Source organism: Martes martes (genome assembly GCF_963455335.1).
Source record: "Martes martes genome assembly, chromosome: 9".
In the NCBI taxonomy this organism is placed as follows: domain Eukaryota; kingdom Metazoa; phylum Chordata; class Mammalia; order Carnivora; family Mustelidae; genus Martes; species Martes martes.
Window position 1 is genome coordinate 10,723,997 of NC_137896.1, and position 20,474 is coordinate 10,744,470.

Genomic DNA, 20,474 nt, shown 5'->3' on the forward strand with positions numbered 1-20,474 from the left:
AATACGGGGCACCTGGGTGGCTCAGTGGGTTAAGCCACTGCCTTCGGCTCAGGTCATGATCTCAGGGTCCAGGGATCGAGCCCCACATTGGGCTCTCTGCTCAGTGGGGAGCCTGCTTCCCCCTCTCTCTCTGCCTGCCTCTCTGACTACTTGTGATCTCTGTCTGTCAAATAAATAAATAAAATCTTTATTTAAAAAAAAAGCCTAAAATACTATCTGGCCCTTGACAACTAATCAGCATCATAACAATCATCATCATCATCTAGAGTGAAGAGTAAATTGCTCCCACTCGAGTTCTCCATGCCCTCAGTTTCCCTCCCCAGAGGCCATTATTCCAACAAGTGCCTTGCAAGTCTCTCGGACAGGCAGAGAGGCACGCCTGCCCCTGCTTTCACATGATAGATAGAATATTACACACACCGTTCCACACTTGCCTTTTTTTACTGGGTTGTGGAGACAGTGTTCTATCGATTGCTTCCTTCCTCTTTTTAACAGCTGTGTAGCATTCCAACTTCAGAATGGACTTCCCTGTTTTAACTCATCTTCTGTTGCACATTGAAGTTGTTTTCAATCTTGGATAATACGATCTGCACGGGAGAACCTAAGTCTTTGCTCATGAAGGCCAGTAGACCTGAGGGGTCAGGTCCTAGGAACCAAACTGTTGCACCCAGGATGTCTGTGTTCCATTTGGATAGCTCATAGGCCAAACTGCCTTCCAATCACCCATCTAAACTCACAACTTTGGAGAGTGCCAGGTTCCCCACACCCTTGCCAGCACAGTGTGTTATCAAGTGTTTTGTCCTTTGCCAATCTGATAGGTGGTTTTAATTTGCATTTCTCTTACTCTATTTCACTGAATCTAAGATATCATTGATTGTAAGATGCATCCTGATTCCAGAGATGTTTGAATGTAAAAATGTGCATCTTAGAATCACTGAAATGCACTGGGTTGAGTGAGATCAAGTATCTTACCTCACGTCCTTACTCTGTACATGTCCTTTTCCTATTTTGCTTGGGAAGTCGGGTAGTAGTGGTTAAGAGCTTGGGGTTCAAACCCCGGCTCTGCCGCTTACAAGATTGTGACCTTGGCCAAGTTACTAAGCCTCTCTGTGTCTCTGTTTCCTCATCTATAAGAAGGAGTAATGATGGTACTGAATGTATAGGGTAGTTGTGAAGATTAAATTAATTAATATACGCAAAACTTTATGTTCCTGGAACATAGTATGTGTTTGCTATGATTAACATCTTTTTTTTTAAGATTTTATTTATTTATTTATTTGACAGAGAGAGAGATCACAAGTAGGCAGAGAGGCAGGCACAGAGAGAGGGGGAAGCAGGCTCCCTGCCAAGCAGAGAGCTCAATGTGGAACTCGATCCCAGGACTCTGAGACCATGACCTGAGCCAAAGGCAGAGGCTTAACCCAATGAGCCATCCAGGCACCCCAATTAACATCTTTCTTTTGGAGTGTTTATGTTTTTTTCACCATGAGTTGCAAGGGCTCTTGATAATTTAGGGAAACTCAGCCTTTGGTTCCACCCACCTTGCCACCCCAGACCTCTGGTTCTTATTTATTTTTCCCTGACCACAAAAGTAGCAGATGATACAAAATTCAGACAGTACAAAATAAAGTGTATAGGAAGAAAGTCAATAGAAACAATTCAGATGTCCATCAAGAGAGGAATAAGTGGGTTGCACCATGACCCCCTACCCTACCTACTCCCATCCCTTTTGGGCTGTAGACTTCAGCAACTCCATCAAATGTTAGATAAAACATCTTAATGCTACACTTCAGACACAGTCCAGAGGGACATAATTCCATATATGTGCCATGAAATGCCATTAGCAAATGTGTCTCCCACATCCCATCAACCACAGACCCCCTCCCCAGCCATTTGACTCTCCGTCTTCCGGATACCCATGAACTTTCTTCCTCTGTCAACAATTTGTCCCCTTTACTTTCTGTAGTTTGTATTATAAATGCTATAGCAGGAGGTTGGGGGTTTTTCTTACCTATAAATTGGAAATATAAACATAAAATTTATACAATGTTACTGACAAGCTTGCTACTCAAAGTGTGATCTGTGCATTCCCTAGATACATGTTAGAAATCTCAGCACAAACCTCACCCCCAAACACACAATCAGAATCTGCATTTTAACAAGATTCCTAGTGATTTGTGTGCACAGTCGAGTTTGAGGAGTATTGCTCTAAAAAAATAATACTGTCGGTTTTATAAAAAACGTATTGCATTTTTTTTTTTTTTTTTACATTTTGAATGCACTACTTATGCCTTTCACATCACACAAATTCCCAAACTGCCCAGATGTTTTCCCACCTTGCTGAGAAGAATCTTTGAATGAACACTGTGGACAGTCCACGTCTGTGACTCTTCACTGGGCACTGTGCCAGCTATTAGGTATGCTTTTGACTGTGCCAGCTATTAGGTATGCTTTTGACCCACCTTTAAGAGCAGCTGAAGCAATAAAGACTTACCTCATGTCATAAGGAACCTGTAAGTAGGGGTGTCTGGCTGGGTCAATAGAAGAGCAATTGACTCTTTTGATTTTGTGGTTTTGAGTTTGAGCCTCATGTTGGGGGGAAGGGAAGGGAAGAAGGGAAGGGAAGGGAAGGAAGAAAGGGAAGGGAAGGGAAGGGAAGGGAAAAAGGAAAAGAAAGGGAGGAAGGAAGAAACTGTAGGGAAACAGCCGCAGGATTCCTACAGCAGCTCAACCACATCATGGGCGGTCCTACCCCCTGACATCTTTCTGTGGACACCTATAGTCTAAGTATAGGTTTTCTGGCTCAGGATTGCCACAGCTCCAACCATCACAACCTCCTTAGGAAAGAAGAATGGGGACCAAAAAAGCTTTCTTCTCAGCTATTCTCAAGGGAGGGAAACTTTCCAAATACGGCCCCTCTTCAACTCATTGACGAGAAAGAACTAGGTGACAGGCACACCCCTGGACCAATCCCTGGCAAAAAGAAATGGCCGTGCCAGGGATTGGCTCGGATTCACACCTGGAACTGGCCCTTGGGCCTCCTCGACAAAACCAGCTGCCGTGCGCACGCCGTCAAGAGCGTGCAACTCACCCCTTCTCCGGACTCCCCGCCTCCAATCTTGCTGCTGCCCAATCACTCTTCTCCAGGCAGCCGGGCTGCACTTTGTAAAAATGCAAACCCACCGACGCTTTGCTCAAAACCTCCACAGAGGAAACGGCAGGTGCCCCAGGGTTACGAGAACTAAATTCCAAACCTTTTACTCCTTCCTTGTTGTGTGACCCTGGAAAGGCATTCTCACGTTTCCGAGCCTCAGTTTCCTCATCTGACAAATAGAGATGACAAAAGCTAACTTCGCAGGGGTCACCGAGGATTAAATCATAAGAAATAAATAGCAGTAGCTTATACAGCGCTCACTCTGTGTCAAGGCCTTTTGCAAATTCTTTAGTTCCATGAACCATTTCAATCTTCCCAACAACCCAATAAATCGGACTCTTGGCCGCACCAGCTGAAGCTACCAGCTCCAGCGGAAGGCGGAGATGGGGCGCAGACACCGGAGGAATCTGGCTCTGCGGACCGGTTGGGACTTCCGAGAGAGGGGTGGAGCCTCTCCGAGGGAGCGTTGGCGCGGAGGACCACAACTCCCGGTAGGCCCCGCGACGCAGCCGAACTATAATACCCAGCATGCCCCCGGCCGTCGGGCTTTCCCTGTTCCTCCCGCGAGGTCCTCCGCACGGAATTTGCTCTACTGTCAATTTTGCTTGCCAGAAATTCCCTACGAGAACCAAGGAATCTATCCGAGTAAACGTTTAGGAGCGTCGTGGATAAGTGGCTTGCGTTTTCATCCTCACTCCTCCTGTTAGCTCCGAGTCTGTTTACTCATCTCTACAATGGGGATATCCCTAGAATTTGCTGCATCCAGTTGTGAGGATTAAAAACTGGATATGAGGGTTTGGTAAATATCAGCTGTTCCTAGTGTCCCTCCTCCCTCTATGCTAAAGGGTTTTACCAAAGCGTTTTATCTCTCCAGCAACCCTTTGAGGTGGCTACTATCACTCGTCTTTTCAGGAGGGGGTACTGATGCCAAGAGAGATTCAAATCTCTTACCTGAAGTCACACAGCAAAGGGAAGGGTGAAAGAGCACTGGAATCCAGAAAATTTCACTCCAGAGGTGAGTCTTACTTTAGGAGTCCAAATGCTTCCCAGTTGTCACCCTATGCTTTACAACGACCCAAAGTCCAGGGCAAATATTTTCTGTGTTTTTCAAAGATAAACTTGAATCGAATCGTGTGATACAAAGATTATCGATGATTCCCTGGTGCCAGTGCTGGGAAGGAGACACACGTGGCACTTGGAGTGTCAATTATAACTAAATTGGATCTGGAGGAATCAGGGAAAGCTTCCCAGAGGGGGTGATGCTGGATCTGAGAACTGAAGAGTGGGAATAGCAGGCAAAAGCCCTGAGGAGGGAGAGGGAAAGTACTGCAGAGGACTTGAAAAGGGTCAGCAAAGGAGAGGTACAGGCAAGTCCCAGAGGTACAGGCTGTGCGAAAAAGGGGAAAGAGGCACCCAGGGTGCAAATTTTAGGAAAGTATTCACTTGCAGGATCATACAGGTGCAGAGCTGAGACCTAAGAGTCAGTTTCCTTAAATGAGACTTAAGTAAAAGCCCTAGATATCTCAGTGGCCTCACTGGTCATGGCCCTAAGTCCACGGCCTTTGGTTAGGGTGGCTATCCACCGTGGTTTTCCCTGAAGAGTCCCATTGTTCTGGCAAGATTATACTAGGTCTCCTTTCAATCTGATCGTTGTCTTTGTTGGATGTTAATTCTATGGCCATGCAACTTGGAGAGTCTGTATTTTATCGAAAGGAAATGGGGAGCCACTGAAAGATTTGACTGAAGGCTGTCTTGAGCAAATTTTGGCTGCCATAGAGAGAATGGACCATGGGGGCAAGAATAAAGGCTGCTGGGATCACCCAAGTGATCCCAGAGCAGCCTACCCTAAGTGGGAGAAATAGATTGAGCTGAGGAATGCTTAGGAGGCACGACTGTCAGAACAGGGTGATGCACTGGGTGTGCTGGATGAGGGCTTCCCATTTCCTTTTCCCTACTCAAAGTCCCGGTCCTTCCTCTGCCAGTGTTCAGCTGTGTGACCTGGAGGCAGTCCCTTCACCTCTCTCAGCTTGTTTCTACATCCGTATCAGGGCTTCTTAGACCATTTATGATAAAGGAGCAGTCCCTTCTTGAATTTAACATATATTTGCAAATATGTGTCTGTAAGACCTTTGCACATGCTGTTCCATCTACCTCCTAATCATGCAGTCTCTCTTGAAATGGGACCACTTTAGGAGGCCCTCCCTGATCACCCCCTGTTGCCCCTTCCCTGGTTTACTCTCTATCCTATCACAGTCATATTCTTTCCTACTTCTTTGTTAACTAGCTCTCTATCTCCAACTGTAATGTAAGCCGGTAAGAGCAGACTTCATTGATGTATATATATCCATTCCCAGGACCTAGCACAGCATGTGGCATACAGTAGGTCTTAGTATTTCTTTGGATGAATAAATGGATTGATGAGTGAATGAATCAATGAATGAATGCTTTCCCTGGCATCTTAATGCCCCAAAACAAATCTTCTCTGGCTCGGAAGCATCTGGAGTGGGTTCAAATTCTGACTCAGCCACTTAACAGCTAAGTTTGGATAAATCGCTGAACCTCGCCCCCCCATCTCAGTTTCATTTTTCACATTAATCCCTACCTCGTAGAGATATTGTGAGGATCCAACTAGATAGGAAAATGGCCGAAGCGAAACAGATTTTTTTTTAATGTTTCTTTTCTTCTGTGTCTTTCACAACCGCGTCCTCCCAAGTCTGATCACCCCTGCCTTTCTCATCAAGCACCTCAGTATCTCCTTCGTACCCCAGCCTGGAGGGACACGAAGATTGCTGGGCCCTCCCGCACGCAAATCACGTTTCCTTCCTCTGAAAAGGCAGGAAAAAAACCTTCCCGGCAACGGGTCGCGGGGTTCGCGGAGCGGGCGTCAGCGGCGGCGAGTGCGCACGCGTGCGCGCCTGCGCAGAAGGGCCAGGGGACGGATGGGGGGGGTGAAGAAGGGGCCGGCCTTCGAGCGACAGCGACGCAAGATGGCAGCCACCACGGGCTCGGGTGAGCTGGGGAGCCGGGCCCGGCTGGCCAAGGGGGCGCGGGCCTGGGCCAGGGACGAAGGACCCGCAAAGGTCCCTGCAGCGGGACCAGGGCCTCTGCGCTGCCTCCGTCCGCTTGGCTCCGCGGTGGCGACCCGGGCGGCCTGAGTGGGGAGGAGGAGCAGGCGGTGGCCGGAAGCACGGGCGGGGGCCGGAGGGTCCTGTGGGCGGCGCGGCGGGGCCCACAGGCTCCCCCGGGCGGCGTGAGGGCCCGGTTGAGAGGAAGGACTGGGCCCCAAGGCACTACTGAGGGGCCGGAGCTAGCGAGAGGCGAGCCTAGAGGCACTCCTGAGGATACCGAGGCTGACGGCTCGGGGGAGTTCAAGTGGTCTCTTAGGGGGATGAGAAGGGACCCCAGAACGGATGAGAGTCCTTTACTGGATGCTAGAGGTCCGAGCCAGGGGGGAGCCTCAGAATGTCCGTTTGGCGGGGACTTCAGAGAACCCCTTAGGATGGATGGGAGAAGAAAACAGGATCTCAAGGGGTGACCGAGGATCCTCCATTGGTTAAGGGGACGGCTTCAGTGTTAGTTTGGGGGATGGGGTTAGCTGAAGAAATCTCTATGCTGATTGGAAAGGGGGCGTCTTGGGTGGCTGTTTGGGGGGGAAGAGGGATTAAGGGCATCTCTGCAGGATAAGTGAGAAGGGAAAAACGATCTCTTAGATTCCAAGAGGAAATGACCTCGTCATTATCAGGCTTTTATTTGAATAAACATGTTGGGTTTTAGGAGGCAAGCTCTGAGTGGAGTAGTAGTGGAAGCTTTCGATATTAGGTGAAGAACAGGTGAGCTAGGAGCCCTGAAGGTGTCTGTCTGGAGCAGGAGAGTCAACTGATAGAAGCTCCAAGAAGTGAGTAAGAGTGGGAAAAAGCCCTGTTTCAGAGATTTTTCTTTTAGAGGAGAAAAATCTCCTCTTCTGTTGGATGAAGGAAGCATAGCCTAGAAGTGTCTGTTTTAAGGAGATTGTCACTCCCTCGCGTTCCTTTGGATGTTGGTAAAAGATATGTGGGTTCAGCTCAGAAGATCCCCATCGAGTGGCTGGGCATGGGGAGAGGAACAAATGAAATGAGAACTCTGGATGACTTTGGGGCAGGAAAGCTGAGCAAACCCCCATTTCCAGGATGCGGAAGAGGGAATAAGGGAGCTATACTTTGGGAGAGGGAAGTTCTTCCAGTCCCTTGTAGGTTAAGGGAAGCAGCATTTTTTTTGAAACTTGATTTCCTTACTGCACTCCTAAGATGGGCCAGAGGATCAAATCCTGAAGGGTCTGTTTCAAGAGTTAGTATTCCACAAATGGGCATCAGGGAATGAACTTAGATGGCCTTCTTGAGGGGGTGGGTTAAAGATGGGCTGAGGGAGATCCCCCGGAGGGGCCGATAAGGCAAGAGAGATTCTGGAAGTGCAAGTTTTGGGGGAAGACTGAGTGTCCTCCTTATGGCGAGGAGGCTGAACCCTGAGGTACCTTGTAGTGATGTTGGCCAAAGAGGTCCTCACAGATAGGGTGGCGATGGGTGACCGCTGATGAAGGAAGCAAACAGGGCCACCAGCCTAGGTGCTGAAATCCTCTGGCTGGTTAAGGCCACAGCATCAGCACTGTTAGGAGAGGCTTGGTGACCTAAAGGGAACAGAGTGAAGCCAGTCCCATCTTCCCAGGATGTTGCTCCTGCCATATCCCAAGGAACCAGCCATGTCTGTTAGAGTGGCAGTAGAACTGGCTCTAGGGGATCAGACTAAAGTGACCTGTCACAAGCAGTGGGGTCCCCCATGAGGGATAGAGGAGACCACATATCCTTTTCCTAGGTTTTGGTTTTAGCCAGAATAGTGCTGAGTCAATTCATGTTTTAAGATACTGACCCAGAGGAGAGAGGCTGAGTCAGGCCAGACTGCTGTGGGAAACTTCTCACCATAATAGCACCCCTGCCAGGTTGCTGTGAAGTGAGGGTACAGTGTGCCTGTGGCAGCCAGCATTATGGTCATATTGCAACTCAGCCCTGTTTGCAATCACTTGAGATTGGCTGCCTACAATCTGTTGTAACAGCTACTTAATTCTAACTTCTTGAAGCCCTGCCAACTGATGAGTGCTTCATAAATGCTAATGTGGTCAGATAAAACACCATCAGCTGCTGTCTAGTGTCAAGAGCACTTGGCATGGTTTAGATAACATAGAACCGGCTTTAAGGTGCTCTCTAAATAGTGGGCTTCCAGAAGGTCCTTTGTTTATTCAACAGATATTTATTGAGGGCCTGTTTTGTCCCATGGCAAATAGTGGAAAAGATGGACATAGCCCCTGTCCTTGAGGAGCTTACGTTCTAGTCAGTCAGAAAGCCATTAAAGGAGTAAATCATTAAGCCAATTTCAGATAGAAATTAGTGCTATGAAGAAATTTGTGTGACGTGATAAAGAGTGTATGGAGTGGTGATCAGGGAAGGCTTCTCTGAGAAGACGGCATTTGAACTGGTGTAAATGATGGAAGGAGCCAAGCTTGCAGTGTGTATCATAGGTAGGGGAGGTAAGGACAGTGAGTGCAAAGGCCTTGTGGCAGGACCAAGCTCAGTGTGTTGAAAGAACAGATTAAAGTCCTAACTGTGCATGAGAGGCTTGTTAGGGGGAGATACGGCTTTGGATTTTATTAAATGTGAAGGGAAGCCATCAAGTTCGCTGGTATGAAGTAGGCATTCGGTAAATATTTATTGAATGAATGAGTCTGAAAATGACAGGGGAATGACAAGGTGCCTGGCTGGCTCAGTTGGTAGAGCCTGCCACACTCAAACTCAGGGTTGTGAGTGCGAGCCCTGTGTTGGACGTGGAGCCTACTTAGAAAAAGAAAAAGAGGGGAGTGAGAGCATCTGATCTGTGCCCCTATGTAGTAAAGGAGTCCAGAGTGCCTAGAGTGGAAGCAGAAGGATCTTAATTGGGTTAAATAGAAACGAATGTTCAAGCCTCTCCTTTCTAACCCTGAGAAGTCTTTCAGGTTGGTCAGGGACCCTGAAGCCTTTCTTAGGTTTAGAACAAGCCACTTGATTAATCTGTGCCCCTGGTTGCCAGGAAACAGCTCTGAAGTCTGAATTCCTGTAAAGGGTTGGCCTTCCTTGTTGTTGGGGTTTGTGTTTTGGGGGGGGGGTTGTTTTTTTTAGTGGTCACTACTTTCAACACTTGGGTACAACACCTTGCCACCTCCCTTGGTTCTGCAGTGCATGAACTCTGCATATATCCTAGAGGGCGGACTGTGAGAAGCCCACACGAATCCATCAGGAGGCCGGTGCTGTGATGGGTAATTTCCTCCCGCCTTGGCCAGGATTGCAGGACCTGAAGCCCTTGGTTGCCAGGTCCTTCCTCTCACCCATCACCCCACAGGCTTCCCTGACAGTTAACCAGAGACCTGAGTGCCAGAAGAAGAAGCCCTGACTGGGCCTGACTTTAAATTTGCATTCACTGGAGTGGCCTGGTGTACACATTCAGCACATGCATATTGAACCTGCCGCAGTGGAGGTTCGGCAGTCTTCCATTCCATTCAAGGGTGTTGCCAGAGAGCTGGAGACAGGTGATGAGAACCTGTAGTCAGGGAAGTGGGTCTTGTTCCTGTGTGTCTCACCACGTGAGTGTCTTGTGCTGATTGTAGCCAGCTGCCTTTTGTACAGCGCGGGCCCTCCGTGCTGGAGAGCTGCCTCCTGTTCAGGGCTCAGCTCAGTCCGTACCACCTGTGGCCCTCTTCAGGGATTCCTAAGGTTCATTTTGATGATTTTGATTTCCCCTTCGTGGTAGCTTTCAAACCGTGCTTTTCACTCCACCTCATTCTCTTTCTCCCACCCCTTCTCTCTCACCTGAATTGTAGCCACAGTACTTTGATAAAAGTGGAATACAAAAGGTGAAGTCAGGAATCCTCTGTTTGATTCTGAAAGGCCCCAGTGAAGTACAGAGCAGTATATTTGATGAAGTAAACACGTTGAAGTTTTCCAGGTAATTTGACTTACCTGTTACATCATCTCATCCACCTCTCCACAACCCAGTGAGCTAACCAGAGTCAGTTTTGTCCCCACAGTTTTCCTGAGGGAGATGGGTGGCTGAGTGGCGGCACTCGGACTAGAGCCCAGGGGGTCTGGCTCCAGCTCCGTCGCCAGCCTGCTCCAGTGCCTTGGGAAAGAAAGGGAAAGGCATGGATTTGGGGGATCTGTTCTTCGTAGGGATTGCAGTGTTTAAGCTTGGTGGGAGAAAGGGCTTTAATGAGAGGGGTCTGCCAGCTGTCACAGGGACCCTTTTTATAGCAGCCCTGGCCACTGTTTGTCTCATTCTGGGTAACCTGCTGTCCAGTGATAGTGAAGTCCATTTTTAAGGAAGCCCAGTACTCGCTAGGCTTGGGGCCCCTCCTGTCGTTTATAGAGTAGGGCCTTATCTTCATTTACATGCAGGCTCCTCAGACTTTTTTTTTTTTTTTTTAAGAGGGTGGAGAAGGGCAGAGGGAGAGAAAGAATCCTAAGCAGCCTCCACGCCTACCTCGGAGCCTGATGTGGGCTTGATCTCACATCCCAGAGATCATGACCTGAGCTGAAATCAGGAGTTGGAAACCCAGCTGACCAAGCCACCCAGGCACCCCCAGACTTCTTTTTAAAGTGTACTTCTAGGGCCTACTGTGCGCTAGTCAGTGTATTCAATTCAATTCAGTGATCCCGCCCCTCACAGCAGTGCTTCGAGACAGGTACCTGCTGTGAAGGTGAGAAACGGAGGCACAGACCCGGTGACTTGCGGAGCTAGGGTGCAGCACAGTTCTGCTCCTGGGCATGTGCTCTTGGCCACATTATCATTCTTCCAGCCCCCATTGCCTTCTCTCCAGCCAGGCATCTCACATTCCTTCAGCCTCTGGCAGGTCCGTCGACATTTCCGACTTGGCCAATTAGTTTTTTCACGGGTGGATAGTCGAGGCCCTTGGATAGGGTCCTTTCCTCATCCTCACATCCATCCATCACAAGTCCGGTAGGTAAAACCCAACAAAAGATGCTAAATCCTCCTTTACATCTCTCCACTGGTGTCATTCCTGCCGGACCAGAACCATCTCTCTGAAAGACTGCAGAAGTCAGCTTCCAGTCTTACCCTTTTCCAGTTCGTTCTCTAGAGGAAGCACAGTGATCTTTTGCAGACTGAAAACAGAAACTGCCCCTCCACTGCAGAAAGCCCTCAGAATCAAATCTCCTTGCACTTTGAATCAAATCATTCTCTTTTCTGGGGCCCAGAAGGCCCTCTGTGGCCTGCCCCCTGACCTCACATGGTATCACGCACACCTCTGCTCCTGCTCTAACCCCTTTGGGAATGATCTGCCTCCCATTCTTCAGGTCTCTGCTTGCAGAAGGGACATCCGTGACCACCCCATTCAATATAGTCTTCTCAGTCATTATCACATCTCTTTTCTGTTCTCTTCTAAAGCACTCGCCTTATCTGAAGCTTTCTTATTTGCTCTCTTGCGTATTTTCTGTGCTTTTCCACAAGGGCAGGATTTTTTCCTGTTCTCGACTACTATGTCGTAGCACCCAGCACAGTCCCTGACCTGCTCTGTAAATATCTGTTGACTTTTTTAAAGATTTTATTTATTTATTTGACAGAGATCGCAAGTAGGCAGAGAGGCAGGCAGAGAAAGAGGAGGAAGCAGGCTCCCTGATGAGCAGAGAGCCCGATGTGGGGCTCGATCCCAAGACCCTGAGATCATGACCTGAGCCGAAGGCAGAGGCTTTAACCCACTGAGCCACCCAGGTGCCCCTGTCTGTTGACTTTTTCAGTGAATTAATCCAAGGTCTCACCTTGATGTAACCAAATATATAAATTTGACATATTTGGAGAAACAATGTATCTGATAAGGCAGAAGCAAAAGTGACTCTTCAGCCTTTCAAAAAGGAAAGCTCTTGTCCTGACTAGTTGGTATTTCTAGAGAGACTTTAGCTAGACTTAACTCTGTCCTCTCCTTCCCTAACTGTCCTGATACCGCTTCCCACATCTTATTCTGTCTCCGCCCCTGTCAGAGAAAATCTGGTGCTTGTCCTTGGTCACCCTAGTGTCAGAGAAACCCAGCGTCTCACATTTTTGTCACCAACTCTTTGTTGTCCCATCGTCTGGACTATAAAGACAGATTGACACTCTTCTCCTAGAACAGCAGCTCTTAAACTAGTGTCTGAATCTCTAGGATTGCTTGCTCAGTCGCTGGGTTTCACCCTTAGGGTTCCAGGGTCTGTAGTTCTGTAGTGTGTTGTGGTGTTCTGGGATAGGGCATGTGAATTTACATTTCTAGTAAGTTCTCAGGGGATGTGTAAGCTGCAGGTCTAGGGGCCATACTTGGAGGATGATGGCTATAGAGAATAGAACAATTCTGCTTCTCTGGGCAGGCACTAACTACGCAGCCGGACTGCACTTGGCGGTTGCTCAGGAATAAAAGTTACCTGCCCCTGACTTTATAGCTACTTTTCAGAAACATTGAAGCTGGTGCATCACGGTCCAGGCCTCCTTATTTTCCAAAACAGGAGTAGCACCAAACTCCTAGTTCACAGTCTTCCTTAAATGGGCAACCAGACCAGTTTTAACTGGCAACTTTCTTTTCAGGAAAAAACCTGTGAGGCTCAGCCAGGCCAGGGTTTTCCAGGATGGGGTGCTATAGGAGCTGCTGCTTTGTGGCTATGACTTTCCCAAAAGGTGTTTTAAAGGGCTTCACATCCATTTTGTACCACAAATACTTTAGTGTGTTGCTGTGTCTCCAGTTACTGCATTAAATGTTTTACTATGACATGGTGTAAAACCCCATCAAATATTCATGCTTTTTCAACCTCGTTGTCATATTTTCTTTGTAATATCCTGCAGCTGCTGACTTTTCAGCTTATACTTAGCCAGGAGAATAACTGGCTGACTCTTGATGCTGACACAGATCCAGGAAAAATCTTTCTGGAAAGAATTCTGAAGTTACACAGGACGAATATTTTCTTTTAAAAAATCTTGGACTACTGTGATATCTTAGCACCTTGGTGAAATTATCTTAACATTTCCATCGTTAAATTTTTAATAGTTTACCAAGATTAACAAGAGTTCATTTCTATATCCTCTGTATTGTCCCTTGAAGCTGCTTCTCTAGCTGCCTTTGGTGTAAGATTCACACACAAATATTGAGGTTGATTCAGTGGATTAAAGTGCCATAGGAACTAAACATACAAGGAGTATTCTTAAGTTTTTCTGACCTATTACGCCTCTGTTCTTTGGCATGTGTGGATTTAATTTTTAAATATATTCACAGGGATCTTTTGTTAAAATTAATGTATCATCATTTTAAGCTTATATTCTCCATTCAGGATGGGATGAAGTCCTAACTTGTAACTGATACGAGGTCTATAGGATCTCTGAACTCCAGTAATACATATTTTTTAAAAGATTTTATTTTTAAGTAATCACTGCACCTGGTGTCAGGCTCATATTTGTAACCCCAAGGTCAAGAGTCACACAGTCCTTCTACTGAGCCAGCCCCAGACACCCCTGAACTCCACCAGTACTTGGATTTGTGTCCCGGGATAGCCCCTGAAGTTCTAGCACTAGGGTGTAGTCAGGCCATTTGGAGTTAAATGCACTTGCTTTGTAGAAAATATTGATGTATTAACTTTGTATACAGTTTCTAAACGGTGTAGAATATCAGTAACATGCTTTCGTATATATTTTATGAAACAAAGGTCATCTTGTAGTGAAGAATCCTTTGGCTTTTGTGATTCGGGTAAAAAAAAACAAAAAACAGTTTCCCGTCATTTAAAAAAATGTAGATTTCCTTAAAAGTCTCTATCACACTTGACTAAAAAATAAAATTAGTTATCAATTTTTAGTGATCTCAAAATAAAAGACATTAGGTTCCTCAGTTACATGGTATCAGTGTTCAGTGTTTTGGCCACAGTAGACCATGTTAGAGTTTCTGTAGGAAAGGAAGAGCTAGTGCTGTGTCTCCTGTCAGGAAACATTTATTGAGCACCATTGTATGCCAGGTAACACACCAGATTCTGGGGAGGCAGGATTGAATGAGTCACAGCTCTAGCTCGAGAAGCTCTGAGAGTGAGTCAGACAATAAAAACGAAGAAAATAAAATGTAAAGAAAAAAAGAAAAGGTCCAGCACAGACACTGCGTGCAGGTAAAGGGATGTGGGGGAGGAGCGCTCCAAGAAGACCTTTGCCTGGCTTCTAAATTAAGATTTCTGCTTCTTCCCAAGATCACTCAGAATTCAGTGTATAACTTTCCTTCAGCTACCTAATCCGTACTTCCATAATCTTTCTAACATTATGGCTTTCTTTTAATAGTGCCATGAATGTTTCCATGATGTATTTTCAGAAATAAACCAGAGTTAGAATTTTGTGACATAGAGCAATATTCATTCCGAAATAAGATCCCTCACTGACACCCAGCCACCCATTCATTCAGTCAGCAAGCACTTGAGCACAGAGGCTGGCAAAGCACTCCTTGCGGGATTGAAGGTTTGGCAGTGAACAGAAGAGACGGAGTTTCACTGTCATGGAGCTTATTTATGTTCAGACAGGAGAGACGGTAAACAACTAATAATTAGAAATGAACGTATTAAAAATGTCAAGTGGTAGGGGCGCCCGGGTGGCTCAGTGGGTTAAAGCCACTGCCTTCGGCTCGGGTCATGATCCCGGTGTCCTGGGATCGAGCCCCGCATCGGGCTCTCTGCTCAGCAGGGAGCCTGCTTCCTCCCTTCTCTCTCCGCCTGCCTCTCTGCCTACTTGTGATCTGTCTGTCAAATAAATAAATAAAAAAATCTTTAAAAAAAAAAAAAAATGTCAAGTGGTAGCCAGTGCGGTGAAGAAAAGCAAAGCAAGATAAGGGAATGGGAAGTCCAGCCTTAGTGAGGAGTAAGAGAACCACCCCACCGGCCATTCAGAGAATCCCAGGGGAGGCAGAAGGTGAGGTTGCCAGTTCATGTGGGAACTGAAAGAAGGTGGGTATGGCCGAGGGAGGACAAAGGAGCAAGGGAGCAGGTGGCAGGAAAGGCTGGAGATGCGGGTGGTGCTCCAGTGTGTGCTGGGTGGGCCACTGGAGGGCTGGGGGAGTGACAAGAGCGAACTTACTTTAAAAAGCTCACCGCAGAGACCAGATTGTAGGTATAGACCAATAGGCTGGGCAACCAGTTAGGACGCTGAGGGGGCACGGACTACAGGGATCACAGTGGACATGGCAAAAATGACCATATTTGGAATATATTTGGAAATGGACCGAGTATTGGGGGGGTATGGGAAAGATTTCTCATCTTGACCCCAAGGTACTTGACCAGAGCAATCCGGTAAATGTTTGTGCCATATATACTGAGATTGAGGAGTGGGTGGTTTTGGGAGATTTTTTTTTTTTTTTTTTTTTTTTTTAAGGAATACAAGGTTCTGTTTGGAAGTGTTTTAGGTTGTAGGCATCTAAACTGAGAGGTCAGGGAGGCAGTTAATTGGAAATGTAAATTGTAAAGTCACTACCAGCCTCCTTGGTTTGGGTAAAATAGCCTGGGGATGAGGGAATGGAAGAGACAGAAAGGGGGAAGGTCTGGGGGCTGTGCGCTGAGGCCAGGCAGTCAGTATTTGGAGGTCAGAGAGGTGAAACGAAGGAGTCGGTGAGATAGAAAGAGAATCTGAGGCTCAGGGAAGCCCCTGAAATTGCCACTGGAGCACTAGGAAGTGGGAATTGGGGCTGAAAATCTGCCCCAGGATTTTGCTAGAGGGTGACCCTCGTGCCTCTGACCAGAGCAGTTTTGGTGAGTGACTAGACAGAAAGGATGATTAGGACAGGTGCAGGTAAGGTGCAGAATGGCAGGCAAGAAAAAACCCTTTGAGGTTTTTTGCTAAGAAGGAACAAAGAAATGAAATGGTAGCTGGGGGGAGTATGGGATCAGGCGAGGGGTTTGGGTTTTTATTTTATGATGGATGATACAATGTGCTAATGAAAGTGATGCGATAGAAAAGTTACTCTGCCAGGAATTGCACACAGTGCTTTACAGGTTTTATCTCTTCAATTCTTCTTGCCACCCATAGCGTCAGGGAGTGATGGCATCCCTGTTTCCCTGAGCCTCGAAGTAGCTGGTAGTCACACAGCTAGATTGCTAGGAGACTGTGGAGCCGGGACTTCATTCCCAGGTCTTGCTCTTAATCCTTTGTGGAGAGATTATAGAATTTTCTCTAGCATGCACGTTGATTGTTTTGTGTGGGAGATAACTTAGCCATTGCTCTGACGAGCATTTGAAAATAGGAATGATAATGGGGCACCTGGCTGGCTCAGCCAGTACAGCGTGCAACTCTTGATCTTGGGTTTGCAAGTTCAAGCCTTAACGTTGGGTATAGAGATTATTTAAAAATAGAATCTTTAAAAATAAATAATAGGATGGTAGACCAGGTGGGTATCCTCATGATTGTGTGTTTGTGGCATGTAAAGATCATTATTCCATACAAGGAAGCATGGGTGACCTTGTGCTGTTTTTTAGGGGGGAGGGGCAGAGAGAGAGAGAGAGAGAATCTTAAGTAGGCTCCACGAGAGTCAGGCACTTAACTGATTGAGCCACTCAGGCTCCCCTGTGCTTATTTTTTTATAAAATAGAGTTTGCATACCTTTTTATCCTCTCCCCCAACCTCCAATTTGGGATTTTTCAACAAATACTTACATTAAGCCTGCTGTGTGCAGGGCAGCAGTTTTTTTTCCTCACATCGTAAGAATGGGAACCACCGCCACAGTCATGCAAATTGATATGTGCTGCGTTGAGTCTCTTAACATTCCTTTTTTTTTTTTTTTTTAGATTTTAAGGTTTTTGGTTTTTGTGTGTGTGTGGTTAGTTTTGTGGTTTTTTGTTTTTGTTTTTGTTTTTTTTGACAGAGAGAGAGCAGGAGTGCGCACAAACAGAGGGAACCTCAGGCAGAGGGAGAGGGAGAAGCAGGCTCCCCACAGAGCAGGGAGCCTGATGTGTGGCTCAATCCCAGGATCCTGGGATCATGACCTGAGCCGAAGGCAGACACTTAACCGACTAAGCCAGGCACCCCTCTTAACGTTCCTTCGGTTTCCCACCACCTGGCCCCTTGATAAGATGTTCTGCCATAATATTTGCTCTAAGCAGATGCTTCTGGCTTTGCATCCTGAGATGTCGCTGGTTGCATACTCCTAACCTGGCCTCTCCTTCCCTGCCCACTCTGAACATTACGCAGGATATTCGCATTATCTCTTGGCCTACTTGGAGCATAGTGACCCTGGGGATAAAGTCTGGTCCCTCTTGGTAGCAAGGCCCTACCTCCAGCTTTCATCAAATTCAGAGGGGTCTCGGACCCTCACATTGCCCTGTGATAGGTTGTATTTCTGTCATCCAGTTCTGATACTGTTCTGTTTTATTGAGCTTTGTATGTGTATACCTTTTTTGTGTGTGTATTTTGTTTTCATAGTGAGACTTTATACTCCAGTTGTGAGACTTCTGTTTTTATTTCTTGCATAGCCCCTCGAAGGTCTAGCATGGTATTGGATAAGTGTTGGGTATTCTTGCACAGAAAGAAGTTGTAAACGATTATGCTACCGACAAATTTACAGGAAAATTTTGACAAGCAGGTAAAAAGCCTAGCAAACTTTTTTTTCTTTCAAAGATTTTATTTGTTTATTTGAGAGAGAGAGAGAGAACAAGTGGAGGGGAGAGGGAGAGGGAGAAGTCAGCCCCCCACTGAGCAGGGAGCCTGAATTAGGGCTCAGTCCCAGGATCCTGGGATCACAACCTGAGCCAAGGACAGATGCTTAACTGACTAGCCACCCAGGCGGGCACCCCTCCTAGCAAACTTTATTTGCAGGCCTGAAACATGTGGATTTTTTTGCTTAGAAGTGTGGAGTGGGCTCAGTTTTACACATATTAAACATGGTTAGCCCCAGAATGGTGCCTTACCAAACAGAGTTCAGTAAACCACTTAACTAGGTGCTCATTAGCCACTCCTGTGTAAATATCAGAAAAAACTGAATGAACCACTCCATAATTTTATAATTCCTGATTTCTGCTAGCTGTTCTTATTCTCCAAACTCTGCCTTTAGTCAGTTTTTGAGTGAAAATAAAAGTATATGTCTTAGGGGCACCTGGGTGGCTCAGTTGGTTAAGCGGCTGCCTTTGGCTTAGGTCATGATCCTGGAGTCCTAGAATCGAGTCCCGCATCAGACTCCCTGCTTGGCAGGGAGTCTCCTTCTCCCTCTGACCCTCCCCCTTCTCATGCTCACTCTCTCTCATTCTCTCTCTCTCTCTCTCTCAAATAAATAAATAAAATATTTTTTAAAAAAGTTTATGTCTTAGTAAAAATGAATTCAGAGTGACAGTTCCCTTTTAAAGCTGTTGAGTTTGTGGACTTAAATTCTTCAGTATTTAGCTAAATAAAGGTTAACAGAGTACTTAACCACCCCATGCCAGATTAACATAGTGGTTATCAACCTTACCCTTCTGACGAAAAAGTTTTTAAGAACTCTCTGAGCTAAATCTAGGATGTTAGGGATCAAAGACATTCTTGAGAACAATTAGGTGTCCCCACACATAGTGATGGTTCGTAAGCAGAACTTGACCCACAGATACTTGGTTAGACCAAGGAGTGACTGTCACCTTTATTTATTTTTTTAAGATTTTATTTATTTATTTGACAGACAGAGAGAGATCACAAGCAGGCAGAGAGAAGGGGGAAAGCAGGCTCCCCGCCAAACAGAGAGCCTGATGCGGGGCTCTATCCCAGGACCCTGAGATCATAACCTGAGCCAAAGGCAGAGGCTTAACCCACTGAGCCACCCAGGCGCCCCTGACTGTCCCCTTTAAATAGGACATATATTCTTCAGCTTACCTCGGTTCTTTTTTTTTTTTTTTTAATTTATTTATTCGACAGAGAGAGATCACAAGTAGGCAGAGAGGCAGTCAGAGAGAGGAGGAAACAGGCTCCCTGCTGAGCAGAGAGCTCGATGTGGGGCTCGATCCCAGAACCCTGAGATCATGACCCGAGCCGAAGGAAGAGGCTTTAACCCACTGAGCCACCCAGGCGCCCCTTACCTCGGTTCTTAACACTCCATATTTTAAGCCAGACATTAAAGAAAATTTGTAAAGCCATCCTACTCTTCTCACTAATTTTCTTTTGTTCTTTGGAGACTAGTTATCTCATAAAATAGGTTATTTATCTGAACACATGATGATTTGTTGTAGTTTTTTTTAAACATTTATTTTTTTTTACTTTTTAAAGATTTTATTTGTTTATTTGACACAGAGAGAAAGATCACAAGTAGGCAGAGAGGCAGGCAGAGAGAGAAGGAAACAGGCTCCCTGCTGAGCAGAGAGCCCGATGCGGGGCTCGATCCCAGAGCCCTGAGACCATGACCTGAGCTAAAGGCAGAGGCTTAACCCACTGAGCCACCCAGGTGCCCCTGTTGTAGTTAGTTTTAAATGAATTAAATATTTTTAGAATTTTCCAGTTTGACTTCTGATTTGGCAAATATCAATAGCTATAACCCACATAGACAAAGGCTCTTTGAAGTTTTCAGTAATTTTTAAGAGAGTATAAAGGGGTCTTAAGACCAGAAAAACTTGAGAACTGCTGTTCAAATGGAATGAATGCTTATTGTAATTAATCAGAATATGGTACAATTATTCCAATATTTATATGTATGTTCCAACTCCCACTTGGAATATTTTTTGACTACCTAATAGATAATTAGCCATTCCAAAGTTTTTGATTTTTTAAACTTTTTTTTTTTTCCCTTTAAGTAGGCTCCATGCCCAGCGTGGTGCTCAGCACTGGGCTTGAACTCATGACCCTGAGATCAGACCTGAGCTGAGATCGAGTTAGATGCTTAACCATCTTAGCCACCCATGCACCCCTTAAACTGTTTCTGAATCCTTTTTTATAACTTGAATCAAATTTAATGATCCTATAATGTCAGTACTGCGAGAACTGTGCATTGCTTTGTCCTATGTGGTGCTCTACAATTGTTCCAAATGCAAACCCAAGATAAGTGGACCCTTTATTTCTTTGGTTCAGTTGTGTACATGGGCTTTAACTGAATGTCTAATCCAGTAGAAATGACTGTTGGAAGTACAGAATTAAATAATAGAATATTTTTCCCTATTTCACAAGTAGAAATCAAACATCAGAAAAATATAACTTGAATTTACTATTTGAAACTAATACAATGAGCTTGTGATCTTTGGATTAGGATTCCCTTATCAGATCTGCTTGTTAATGAAGAGGTAATATTTCCAGCCTCAACATTTTGCTTAAGTTTACAAGAGAGGTA

At 46.0% G+C, this 20,474-nt stretch overlaps 1 protein-coding gene across 1 annotated transcript in view; it reads left to right on the forward strand.

Moving 5' to 3' along the window:
* Window positions 1–6,103: 6,103 nt before the first annotated feature.
* The window catches only part of UBE2V1 (ubiquitin conjugating enzyme E2 V1), a 30,699-nt gene continuing 16,328 nt past the window's right edge, over window positions 6,104–20,474 (forward strand). The window contains exon 1 of the mRNA XM_080812592.1: window positions 6,104–6,163. Within this exon, the coding sequence (XP_080668718.1) occupies window positions 6,142–6,163 (22 nt within the window). The 5' untranslated portion in view covers window positions 6,104–6,141. The remainder of the gene's footprint in view (window positions 6,164–20,474) is intronic.